Source organism: Corvus hawaiiensis, chromosome 3 (assembly GCF_020740725.1).
Source record: "Corvus hawaiiensis isolate bCorHaw1 chromosome 3, bCorHaw1.pri.cur, whole genome shotgun sequence".
Classification (NCBI taxonomy): domain Eukaryota; kingdom Metazoa; phylum Chordata; class Aves; order Passeriformes; family Corvidae; genus Corvus; species Corvus hawaiiensis.
In genome coordinates this window covers 48514726-48528334 of record NC_063215.1, presented here as the reverse complement: position 1 = coordinate 48528334, position 13609 = coordinate 48514726, and the positions used below count along the sequence as shown (strand labels likewise).

Genomic DNA, 13609 nt, shown 5'->3' with positions numbered 1-13609 from the left:
GATTTCTACAGGCTCTGGAGCACAAATGAAGGAGAGAGGTTTGAAATTAACTCACCATATAGCTGTTGCTATTGCTTTTTTTTTTTTTTTAAATTGTGTTCATTGATAAAATCTGGATCTCTTTATGCTACTCATTGCATACATACAGTAATAAATTTCAGTCTTAAGTGGACAACACAAGCAAAGATTTAGAGCATGGGAAATCTTGGCAGCTTTTTGGTCTTTCTTGCAGAGGAGAAACTCAGGGCACAGTCAAGAGACTAAGCAGTGTGGATATTCTTCAATCACTGCAATGATGACCTGTCATTCAAAGTGAAAGGGTATTTAAGTGAGGCTGGCTGTACCACAGTTAGAAATGCAACACCTGAGGAAATACTCTCACATCTCCTGCAAGAGCAGGAACCTACAGCAGAGCAACTGCGTAGACAGTTTAACATCATGATTCATCCTATCCTAAAGCAGGTGTCTAATTAGGTGACTAAATGAGTCATTATTCAGAGAATGTATTTTTCTATATTGGCTGTAGAGAGAACCAGTGCTTCAGTTAGACACCTAACTTTTGACAGCTGATTAGGTAAGACGAAGCCAATTCTTACACCTGTATCTAGTCCTTGGTGAACTAACAGAGAAATTCTTAAGTACATTGTGCTGATGTGTATCATGCCACACTTAAAAGCTGAGTCTGTATAGAACCGGTCCAGCGTAGTACTTCTTATGTAAAGTTCTAACCAAAGGTCTGCATGTCCAATAATTTGTCTTGTTTTCCCAACTGTATCAGTTGGTCTAACAAAAGGTGCTGCTTCACTTACTGCTTCACACCTCACTTTCTGTATAATGCATATGCAATTCATAAACAAAATTCACCCTGGAAAAGCAGCTCTTCCCTGTTTGTCACTGCAGCAGTCCAGTACCTTCTTAGTAAGGAACTGTGTTTCTTTACCATTAACTATCTGCTAACTAATGCAATCTTTGAATGCATTACAAAAGACCTGTTTCGTGAAAACTGTTTTGCTGGACAAATTAGATCAGCAACTTTAATTCATTTTTTAAATGTACACATCTCTATCAGTACAGCTTGACTGGAGGATTTATTAAGGAGTCACTTTCTCCTGTGATTCTTTATTTGCTTTAATCTATACATTTTGTCCAAGGGTGGATAAAAGAGAACATGAGGATCATTTTAATTGTGTTGTTGGTGCCCTTCTGGAAAAAAAATATTTAATATCTCTTGGTTATAACTGTATCAAAACAGAGACCCTCCAGAATTAAACATAAGTTGTTTCCTTGCAAGATGCTCTTTACAATTACGTAGTGACAGGACAGGGGGGAATGGCTTCAAACTGAAAGAGAGTAGATTTAGATTAGATATGAGGAGGAAATTCTTTTCTGTGAGGGTGGTGAGGCACTGGAACAGGTTGCCCAGAAAAGTTGTGCCTGACCCATCCCATTAAATGTTGGAAGACCAGGTTGGATGTGGCTCTGAGCAACCTGATCTGATGAAAGGTGTTCCTGTCCACAGCAGGGAGATTGGAACGAGATGATCTTCTTCCAATCCAAACCATTCTACGATTCTGTGATTTTCAGTCCACCTGGAGTCAGCATAATCAGGGACAACTTCGACATTTGAAAGGCCTGATTGTTTGGACTCAGAGTGTGGAGTTCTCTGGCAATCATCACCAGGAATCCCATACTCCACAATAGGGGCACAACACTGTTTTGCTGCTGCTGGAACATTTCCACGCAGAGAGATATTAATCCATTAACTGAAGCAGAGGTGCAAAATTCAGAATTAAGTTCACTTTCTAGCTCTCCCACAGATTTATTGGTAAGCTTGAACAAGTAACTTAAAAGTCATTCTTAAATTTGCTGTCTATTCCTTTCTCACATCTTTTCTGCTTGTTTATACTTGGGTTTTTCATGACTGTTTTCCTTTATTAAGTGGCTAGCAAGTTTCCAAAACATCATCTGATGCCTCTAAACACTAATTTACCACCCAGGAAATTATAGAGTAGAGGTACTAGTAAATGAGTGAAATTAGCCCTTATTTTTAAATCTTTTTTTGAACTCTTCCTTGAGATAATTAGGAATGTCTCAGAGTTACTGAATCTGAACAACTGAAAAAAACCCAAACAAAATAAATTTGGATTTAAAAGGCACTTTATTTTGAAGAATTTAATGAAATCATGTTTTCCTTTCTCTTGGATATTTGACAGGTTTTGAGTGGGGAATACAACATTATTAAACAGAAGGTAAAAAGAGAAAAAGAGGGGGTTTAAAGTGATGATTACGTTATTTTCCCTCAGGTTACTGTGAAACTGAATAATGGAATCCGGGATTTTTCAACTTCAGTGACACTGAAACAGAGTCTCTGCGATGGCAGGTGGCATCGAATTGCAGGTCAGTAAAAAGTGATCACCTCCTAATTAAGGTAGAAGAGCCCATCTGCCCCTCCCCAGATACCCATCTCCATGGGCTAGAGCATTGGCAATGCAGAAGTATTTTCAGTTCTTCTTTTTCACCTGTCAAGACCCAAGTTTGTGTGAAAGACACAGGCTTACTCATCCCTCAGACACAGAACTATAGAGCTTCCTGCAAGGACAAGCACAAGTTCCTACAAAGATAGGAAGAACAAACAAAGATGGAAGCTCCTTACTCAAAGAACAGAAAGCAGCCTAGCTGAAATGCTGGCTACCTTTCCTAACTTATACACCACATCATATTCTTCCTTTCCCAATTAGAGGTTAAATAAATTGATAGAATACAGTAGGCACAAGTATATGCTGCCCTTAAAAGTAAAATAACAAGACGGATGTGGGGAACCTTTTGCTCACAACATAGAGATGTCTACAGTCAGGATTTTCCCTGTGTGCCAGACAGTCATCCTTTCCTGGTTTTAAAAGTCAAAAAGTGCTTCCAAACCCTGGCTACTGTTGCAGTGGGGATCCTGCAACACGCATATATCAAACCAGGAGTCCCGTGGAAAGGAAATATATATGGACAGACAGATTCTTGATAGCTGTTTCAGAGATGTTTATTTCTCCAGCCGCATGGCCGGAGCTCTGCTCAGGAACTGTTCCAGTCACGGGACCAAGGGTCCTTCTGCCCGCGCAGGGAACACAAACCAACCAATGGGAACGAGGCTGAGCAGGGACAGGGAAGCCCCGTGTCTGTGCCCTCAGGGCCCCTCTCCCAGGGCTGCACGGTGGGGGAGGAGACCCCAACACCTCACCCGTTTTATTTTAATAAAAGGAGAATGAAAACAACTGGATAAACATAACAAGAACAGTTTCAAAACAAAACAAGCCACCCTCCTGAGTCTTTAAATGTCCAAACAGATTCTCTGGAACATCTTAGGGCTGACAGAAGGGAGACAGAATTCTCTGAGCATGCTTTGTGGGGAAACTGAGGCAGGAGAGGGTTTAACTTCTTCCCTCCCCCTTTTCATCCCCCACTCGGCATTGGAAAGGGATTTTTGGGGAAACAATTGGCAAAAGCATGGTTTTGTGAGGGAAACCATGGGTGAAAAAACGGATTGGGAATACACTGGGGGTAATAGGACATAGGGTAAAAGGGAAAGGTGGGATTAGGAAAGGGAAACTGTAGGGGGGACTTACAATGGAGATACTGTCTAACATGACTACGATTTTTTGCATATATACTGCCTTTTACAGGAACACCATCAGGCCCAGTGACCTGCGATGCTTGTAACCCTTTTCTCCCTAGTACAATATTAAATTCCACCACCTCTCCATCTCCCAAGCTTGGGATGCATTTTTCAGGGTTATTCTTTTTAATAGCAGTTCTATGCACGAATATGTCTTGCTGGTTGTCACACCTTGTTATAAAACCATAATTTTGCTTAACATTATACCATTTTACTATCCCTAAGGTCTTAGTTGCTATGATCTTTTCCTTTTTCCGAGTGGCTGCTGTTTTCTGTCTTGCTGCGTCTTTGCTCTCTCCTTCGGTCGCTCCCGTGTTGGAATTGTCGGGGCTGCTGGTGCCTGCGCGCTCTTCCCGGGGTCGCGTTCGGGGCTGTGCGGGCCGGGCCGGGCCACGCCGCTCAGTTCTCCGTGCGTCGCCTCCTCTGGTCGCAGCTTCGCTGCCGCTGCCGGGCGCTGCACCCACGTCTCGGCCGGGCCCCCGAGCGATGACCCCCCCGCGCCCTGCTCCAGCGCGCGTCTCGGCCGGGCGCGGCTCCGTTCCACCGCCATCGCCGCCAGCCGCCGCCCGCGCACCGCCCCTCTCGGTCGGGCGTTCACGGGGCTCGCTCCACCACGCGCTGCACGGGGCCATTCGGGCACCGCCGGGTCCCGCCGCTCCCCGCTCCGCCACCGACACTGCGGCTCGCGTGGCTCCGCCCGCGCGCGGGAACTGCCTCGCTGCTGCTCTCAGAGCGCTCGGTGCACGTGGCCTGGGCCGCACGGTCCCTGCGCCAGGCTTCCCTTCACCAGGACACAGCTGACATTGCTCAACAGTCTCGGTAACTAAATAATATTCACGAAAATATTCTTCCATCGGCATATATTTTGACTCCAGTATTAACTGTGTCCAAACGGTTTTCCAAAAGCCCTTGGTAAGAATTAAATCCCAAGAAACATAGAAAAAGTTCTTAAACAACCATGCCAGGAAGTGTTTCAGTTCTTTTTGAGCTTGAATCAAGCTAAAATTTACAAATCGTTGTTCAAGAATCATTTTAAGTTTAAGATAAATGTCCATATGCGGCTCTGAGAGCCAAGAGTCTTCCCACGGTTCCTCCATAGTTTAGATATGGAATAGCAAAGCAAAACCAAGAAGAGGAATCCAAAGTTTCCAGGGTTTACTCACACAAATCAGTCGCTTAGGGATCGGGGATCGTTCTGCTCACAAATCTCCACCATTTGTTGCAGTGGGGATCCTGCAACACGCATATATCAAACCAGGAGTCCCGTGGAAAGGAAATATATACGGACAGACAGATTCTTGATAGCTGTTTCAGAGATGTTTATTTCTCCAGCCGCATGGCCGGAGCTCTGCCCAGGAACTGTTCCAGTCACGGGACCAAGGGTCCTTCTGCCCGCGCAGGGAACACAAACCAACCAATGGGAACGAGGCTGAGCAGGGGCAGGGAAACCCCGTGTCTGTGCCCTCAGGGCCCCTCTCCCAGGGCTGCACGGTGGGGGAGGAGACCCCAACAGCTACTTTGAATCCCCTTATATTCCTGTCTAGATGCAGATGTCTTCCACTATCACTGCAGAAGAGATCAAAGTCTGCGCCCTTTCCACAAGCATTCAGGTTCTGTTCTGAAGGAAATCCAGGCACACAAGCAAGGGAGATGCCTCACTGCATTCTAATACATCCCCAACTGGGAGTGATTCGGCAAACAGTTTTTCTAAGCCACCTGCCACTGTATGCTCATAACCTGGAGCCTGAACACTGCTACCACTGATCAAGAGCCCCACTCAAAAGCACCCTTGCTCCCAGTGTATATTCCATTGGCCGTGCTCCATGACAGAATCCACCCTCACATTGTCACTGATGGCTTACACCCGATCTAGCAAATACTAAATCAACTACTCACACCAAACAGGTAACTTCTGTCTGTCATAGAAAACTCATGTGCTACTTCTTGCTGACCCCTGCTCCTTCTCCTTTCAGTTATTAGAGATGCAAATGTGGTGCAGCTGGATGTAGACTCTGAAGTCAACCATGTGGTAGGGCCGCTAAATCCAAAGGCAATTGACCACAGGGAGCCAGTGTTTATTGGAGGTGTACCAGGTACGTTTTTGGTATCTTTGTGGTACATTGTTCTCAGATTTCAACCCTGTTTCCAGAGAAAGCATAAAGACTCACTTTTCATTTTAAAAAAGAACAAAACATGTGAACAACCTGGTAAAATTCAAAGGCTCAAGAGCTGATCAGAAATGTTCTGCCTCAAGTTCTCCAAGAAAAAAATGTGCTGCTTCACTGAAATTAAAACATTCACAGCTGCTGGAGGGTAAGATATGGATTCAGTAGAGAATTCAGTGAACTGAATTCTTTTTTTTCTATCTTACCTTCCCATGTGGGCTTACTGGTTTTTTAGGAAGTGATTTATTTATTTATGGGATTGGAAACTCGCTGTCACTGTAACTGGAATCCCAAGGTTTAGTTGCTGGTAGGCTTCTTTCCTCTCCTTCAAGCAATGGCATCTTTGAACACAAAACAAAACATGGAGATTCTTTTTCTGACTAGGGGTTTCTACCAGACCGATTTCTGCTCCTGTGTGTTTGTGACTCACAGACCATCTGTGTAGCATGGGCCAAGATTACTACATTTCCTTCCCTTACTCAACAGACAGAGCTACTCTGTTGGGGTTCATAAACAAACTGTAATCAACACTATGTGATACAATTTTTAAGTCAACTCCAGTACATTTCTCATTGAAAACATGAAGTATTATTTCTCTGAGCCTTGAATGTCAATCATTAACAGCTCTAACTACAAAATTCATTATAATGCTTATCTTGGATTAGTGGCTTGAGTGCATGGTGTTCACATCCATCCCACACTACCAGGAGGTAAAATGAGCTTAAAGGGAATAATAAAATCTATGTCCAGATGCCTATTCACTCTTTAAATCCAAACTCAAATTTTATTAGGACAGAACTCTTCCCAGAGAGGTAATATAAAGAGGTAATTGCAAACGCTGTTCTGCTTCATAATAGAGCCTTCTATTTCTACATTAATTATAGAATACTAAAGCAATGCCATAAATTGGCTCTACAATGCTATTATCAGCCTGGCACAAGAAACTCTTACACAGAACTTCACAACAACAAACAAGATATAATTCTAAATAATGCCATGCAGATACAGCAAACTGGATGCAAACTAACAAATCAGACACAGATGATAATACATGTGATGCTAAATTACAAAAACAGACACTGGGACTTACCTACTCTGTTACTTAAAAGAAAATGTAGTTGTCAAAAAAATGCAAAATTGTGTCTCTGTTGACAATGTAGTATCAGGAGTTTTACATAACTAGGTAACTAACCATACTTTAATGGCCTCTAGGACACTGGCAATAGGCCAAGTGTTTTAAAAGAACCACAGAAGATTCAGAAGAGCTGCACTTAGCAGCAAATTTAAAAGATTCTGCCATCAAACTGGTTATTTTGCCCATCATGAGCTCTAAATTTTTATTTATTTCATTTTTTTAATCTCCTTCTTCCAGAGTCCCTGCTAACATCAAGCCTGACTACACGCAATTCCTTCATTGGCTGCATTCGTAACTTCATGATTGATGAAAAGCCAGTGAGTTTTAGTAAAGCAGCTTTGGTTAGTGGTGCTGTAAGCATTAATACCTGTCCAGCAGCCTGATAGTGCACTGCATCGATTCTGAAAAGTTCCTTAGACCTCAGAAAGAAAACTGGAGCAAAAGAAACCGTGTTCAGCAAGAAAAGAAGAATGAAAATATCACAGCTACATCTACAGAAAGCAGGAAGGGGGGTCAGTTCTAATATTTACACGCAAACAAAAATCACTGAAGAATAAAGGGCTGTTGCTTCTGCACTTCTCTTAATATACCACAAGAGTGAGCTTTACCATTTCTTACAGTGTATGCGTGGCCAGTCTGTTACACAAAAATATGGGACTATAAAGGAAATTAAAATGATATTAAATGTTACTTTCAAAATAGATCCTCTACAAAATTTCATTCCGTATCTTAGTCACCCTTTGTTCCACAGAAAAAGATCTGCTAAAGCACATTAGAGAATAAAGCTAGATAAGAGATTTACATCACAAATACTTTTCAGAGATCTTATTGTATATTTTTAATTTTCCATTCAACTCATTTATATATTCCTCAAATAAAATGGGGGAAGAGAGTATACTAATTATGTAAGCTTACAAACAATGAAAAATTAACATTTTTATTCCACTTCTAGACTTCATGGATATGTTCTAGCACAATATGAAGAAAAGATGTATATCTTTTAAGACAGATGCTTATATATATATATGCTCATTTACCTAAACTAGGTAATTTTAGAGTAATGCTTGCCTTAGAGACAATTCCAAATTTCAAGTTTTTTCTCCGAATTTTTAAATGCACTTACATGCAAACACAGCACTAAATTCACAATCTCATTGTGATCTCATTTGCACTAATGTTACACAAGTAAACATGAAGTGTAGAAAGCAGAATCACAGTCACAGTTTCAGGTGACTCCCTTATCATACAAAACCATCACTTCCCTGTGAGACTCCTGCAGGACTTCAGTTTACAGCAGTAATCCTCAAACAAGGAACATGTTCCTTTGGAAGATATGCTGCTGCAGAGGAACCGGGAGTGACATGGGAAGATAGAAGGCAAAGGGCTGTAAATCTGAGCTATGTTATACCCATAGAAGGTAGATGGAAGTTAATGGTAGGGTTCAACTCACAGTAGGCTTGAACATGAAATAGACACAAGTCACTTGCAAAACTTAGTCCCTTCAGTGATCACCTACACGGAATCATTTAGCTTTCTTTTCTTTAAAGAATAAAATAATGTTACAGAAAGTTTTATGGTTGCTGAGCAAATTATTGTTGGAACCAACTCAAAACATGACCAGCTGCAAAGCAGGAAAGTATGAAATGTGAAAATAAAGGACAACACCCTAGAGACTAAAAATTAATAGGAATTCATCTGGAAAACACATAAATGACAACTGGAATCCAAAGATCTTGAAAGTACGGACAGATGGAAGAACCACCAGGATAAGGTACATATGTAAGCACTAAGCAGCAGCTTCCCTACTACTCTCAGTAGGGTGAAAAAAGTGTTTTGACACACTGCAGCAGACTTGGCTTACTCTGGATAAAGAACTGCAACCTCTGGATGCACAGGCACAGGAACTCTCCAGCAGCTGGGACCCCATCACTGACTCTCCACTTGTCTCTAGAGTCCAATATTGGGTGGTAAGTGAACACAGTGGGGATTCATCAGTCACTGTCTCTCCTTTCACCAGCCTTGTTAGCTCTGCTCATACTTTCAGCCCCATTCCTGTTCTGCTTGCCTTCTCCTGAACACATCCCCTTTTCTCTTCCCTGCAACTCTCAGGCAATATGCTCCAAGGACTGATTCCCCTTCCAACCCCTTAAAGACACCCTCTGCTTCTGGGACTGATATATAGACCCTTCTTTTCATCACTCCACAGCCCACTGTTCATACTTGAGAAGCAAGCAGTAAAGTATCCCTCTTCAGTCTCTCTGGATCAGGCATAGATCCCTAAATCCAGTTACCTTTAAATGCCATCTTTATCTCAGGCACCAAAACCAGTGTGCTTGCTCAGCTTTTTCCTGCTCCCAGCTACTACCCAGACATGGAACAGAAAAATTACGGCTTTTGCTTTGGGAACTTTTTTTATTATTGGTGTTGAGGGTGAATGTCCTCAGATCAGTGAGCTGGGTTCCCACTGGTTACAGAGGCCATGGATGGTGCCAGAGCAGTGCAGCTGGGAGCAGGAAAAAAAAGGAAGTCTCTCTCCTCCCAGTGCCAGTGAGTTGTTAGATTGGCTCAAAAAAGCTCATGACACCACAGCCTGAGGTAAGCTTCCTCAGGTCCTGGTCTCCAGGACCCTATTGCTGGAGAGAAAAAACCAGCAGATTCCCTGCTTAGATAGGTTCGTTACAAGGATTACTGAAATTCCTTTTGAGTTGCCTGCAGCTGCTCAGCAGAGATAGCCAGGAATAGCATATGCTTGTGCCCCCTAAGAGCATCAGAGTTTAGTGAATGCTGGTATTAAGTGGAGCATTGTATGTCAACTGGTACACACATACTCGGAATGTTTTTCTGTCTTACACCTACTTCAAACTAAAGCGTATTTTCTCATATCCACGTCCAAGCTCTGTGAATAAACAATATTTCTCTTAGCCATATTTGCTGAAATGTGATTTGGTTTTATTCTGTGGATTTACATTTAAGAATGACTTTTCCGATTAATCACTCCTTTGCATACTTTATATATGGAAAACTAAAAATACACTAAAACAGTATGTGAATAAAAACCACGTTAAAATTCATAAACTGCTACTATTCAATTTACTTCTCTTAACTATATCACCAGCTAATCAAACACAGCAGTGTTTTGGAGGGCATCTTCCTCAATTTTCCCTTCTCAGCTTCAGAGGTGTAGGTTTTCTCTCTGCAGAACAGGGTTTCCAAAGAAAAACACTATAAAGCAGTGGATACTTATGGACTCAGGAGAGAGCAGAAAATAATGTAAATTTCCCTGCCCCCAACATCCACATAGACCTTAAAATTACCGTTTCATATGCACCAAAGAAAGTCAGTATGTGATGCATTACCTTGTCCATACCTCTGCCCTCATTTCAAGGCTGCTGGTGTTTAAGAGAAGGCAACTGCCTAAGCAGAAATCTTCCCAGAATTCAATTTCTCTTCTGTATCTATCTTAAAAATTACAGCTTCAAAGTACAAAAGCCTTCATCTACAAAGATTTGGGAAAAACCCTCAAGTTCTCAGCTATATTGTCAGATTGTCCATTTCCATTTTCAACATGAATATAACTAACTAAATTCTGCAGAAAGCCTACAGAAAATGAGCAGCGAGATTATAACTTTTCTCGGCAAGATTCAAGGTTTTAATAAGTGTTGTTATAGCCATTACCTAAATTAGGGCTGCAACTACACAGTTATTGTATCCTGAAATATTCTGAAATTGGACAATTGAATGACTATCTAAGAAAGAAACCAATTTCAAGAAGAAATGCTCATCAAAATGCTTCAAAATACAGGATATAAATGGGATCTCAGTGCCCTCTAACTCTTCATCTCAAGATGTACCCCAAACCCAAACCCTAACCCTCATCCTAACCCCAACAACTACATGAAAGGTGCTTGTAGTCAGGTGGGAGTCGGTCTCTTCTCCCAGGCAACAACTGACAGAATGAGAGGACACAGTCTTAAGGTGTGCCAAGGGAAGTTTAAATTAGATGTTGAAAAAAAATTCTTCGCTGAAAGAGTGATTGTGCGCTGGAATCGTCTGCCCAGGGAGGTGTTGGAGTCACCGTCCCCAGACATGCTTAAAAAAAGACTGGACGTGTCACTCAGTGCTATGGTTTAGTTGATGAGGAGGTGTTAGGTCATAGGTTGGACGAGATGATCTTAAAGGTCTTTTCCAACCTAGTTCATTCTGTGATTCTATGTGGAGAGAACACAGTTCTTCTCAAGAATCCAGAGTATGGACAACAGCCTGACCAGAAGAATGAAAGATGAACTGTTACAAGCCTGACAGTAATTTCCCAAAATCCAACAATTCTAAATTAAAAAAAAAACCTAAACACACAAACAAACAAAAAAAAATTAAAATTAAAATTACAAACTGACAAACCTTCATATGTGAACTAAGACCTGATATAAATCAAGGGATAACATTAGTTCGAATTCCAGTGTATTCTCCCTACAGCAGCATGTGGCCTAAATAGTCAAATGACTGTTATTAAAAAGACGCTGAAAGCATAGCACACATATTTAACTTGTGAGGTACTTCTGGCTCTTGTTACAGTGCGGGATTTAAGGGTTATTCACAGATTCACTGTGGTCCATGGCAATTCATTTCCACTCAACAACATAGTAAGTTATTTATACAATACTCAATTTGTGTTCCAAAGCTGTGGAACACCATTCCTGTATAACACATCAACAAAATGGTACTGACAAATTAAGGGTAAGAAACACACATTGCCATAAGTCTGTTGATTAAATGATTAACATAGACAAAAGTGTCTCCAAGGGGACCTGTATAGATTTATGCATTTTATACTATGTAGGTGAAGTGGAGCTCCATCTACAACAAAACAGAAAGTCAAGCATGTGATTATTTCTTTCACAGAGTTGAATATGCTCTCTGAGCGTATGCATCAAGCCAATCTGGCTACTACATGTCACCCTCCTGCCCTTGGACCTCCTTTGGCTAAAAAATGTCCCCACATGAACATGAATCTCAGGTGCATCCCCAATTCACAGTGTTTCCAGGCTCAGAGAGAATAATCACTTTACATTTGCCTTCACAGACCACTTAAAGAACACTGGAAGCCAAAGCACAGAGTGTCTTGCTGCAACATCATGTTCAGTAGGGTGAATCTCACTAAGCTGAGTCTTGAGGGGACATAAAACACAAAAACTACAATTAACTTAAAAAACAATAGAAAGTGGAGCTAATTACACAAGAAGAAAGCAAGCCAGATACAGTAATATTAACAGGTTCTGTAGAATTTAAAGTAAGCTTTAGAATGCTTATAAGCAATGCTGTACTGCTTTTAACCTAAGTGAGGCCAAGAAGACCTGTGAAGAGAAGACTTTAAGGACATGACAGTAGGCAAGAAGTATAGAAGCAGTTTGACATCTAATAGCACAGCCTACAAGTTTGGACCACTTCAAAAAACCACAGGGAACAAAATTAAGACTAGGTTACATCTAGTCTGTCTGGAGAGAAATGACTAAGTACTTTCCTGATTAATATTCATGTAGTTTTACACTGGTGATTAGTTTATAGAAAAGAAATGTTTGAGGCAGTATTACTCTATTCATGCCAAACATGCTTAAAACACTAAAGCCATTGGTCCTTCTTATACCTTTCATACATGACACGTGAGTAAAGCTTGGGCCGCTCAGTACTTTTTCTTAAGAGCAATATGAATTTCAATTAAGTTTTACAAAATTTGTCTGTGTATCTATTTCTTGTATACAATGCATTCTTATCTTGTATTGTACAATACTTTATTTGCTGCAACACATACATAATACTTCCAGGAAATTTTTTTTAAATAGTCATTTATTATAATTTTATTTTCCTGTAGACCTACAATTAATCTCTACAGGACACCAGGTCATATCTAGGAGCAAATAAAGGCTTAAAATTTTTATTTACCATATTTTGTTTGTACACCAGCATTACAAATAATATATTTGGAAAAAGTGTATTTTGTTGGAACGTTTTAGCCATAAAACCTAATGGACTGGGTTGCATGGAAATGCTTTTTTCCTCCCACAGGAAGCAGAAATGCCATCTGTGTCACAAGACAGCTTTCTGCAAGCTTTGCATGTCTCACATTCTTTACTGTTTCAGTTCTGGACTTGGCAGTGCTGAATTAACAGTTGGACTTGATGGTCTTAAAGGTCTTTTCCAACATAAACGACTCGGTGCTTTTGCAGCTGAGCTGTGTTGCAGACCGGTCTCGCCATGCTGAGACAACAGCATCTCTACATTCTTCATTTTTTCACTGTGGACAATTATATGCACAAGAAACATGAAACCGAGCTTAATGTGCAAGCCTGGTGGGAGGCTACATTACGGCATTTCCAAATGGCCGTTTTTTCATTTAATTTTTAATTTGTATTTTCATACCGTTTCACACATTTCACACCATCTCTCTGAATTACGTTTTGGAGGAAAATAAAACGTTTCTTTATCGCACCGTTTTTAGCCATAAAGGATAATGAACTGTAGTGTATGGAAATACTTCTGTTCTCCCGTACAGAGACTTTATTTCAGGTCTTTGTCAGGCCTCCTGTAGCTGAGCCTGGGCCTGCGGTCCCCCTCCGGTTCCCGTCAGACTTACAGGGTCTGAAAACCTCA

The 13609-nt window shown here is 41.2% G+C and overlaps 1 protein-coding gene across 2 annotated transcripts in view; it reads left to right on the top strand.

Moving 5' to 3' along the window:
- LAMA4 (laminin subunit alpha 4) overlaps positions 1-10035 on the top strand; it is a 102747-nt gene extending 92712 nt beyond the window's left edge. For both annotated transcript variants that reach the window (XM_048296656.1, XM_048296655.1), the window contains exons 36-38: positions 2304-2397; positions 5638-5757; positions 7202-10035. In XM_048296656.1, the coding sequence (XP_048152613.1) occupies positions 2304-2397; positions 5638-5757; positions 7202-7347 (360 nt within the window). In that variant the 3' untranslated portion in view covers positions 7348-10035. The remainder of the gene's footprint in view (positions 1-2303; positions 2398-5637; positions 5758-7201) is intronic.
- Positions 10036-13609: the final 3574 nt, after the last annotated feature.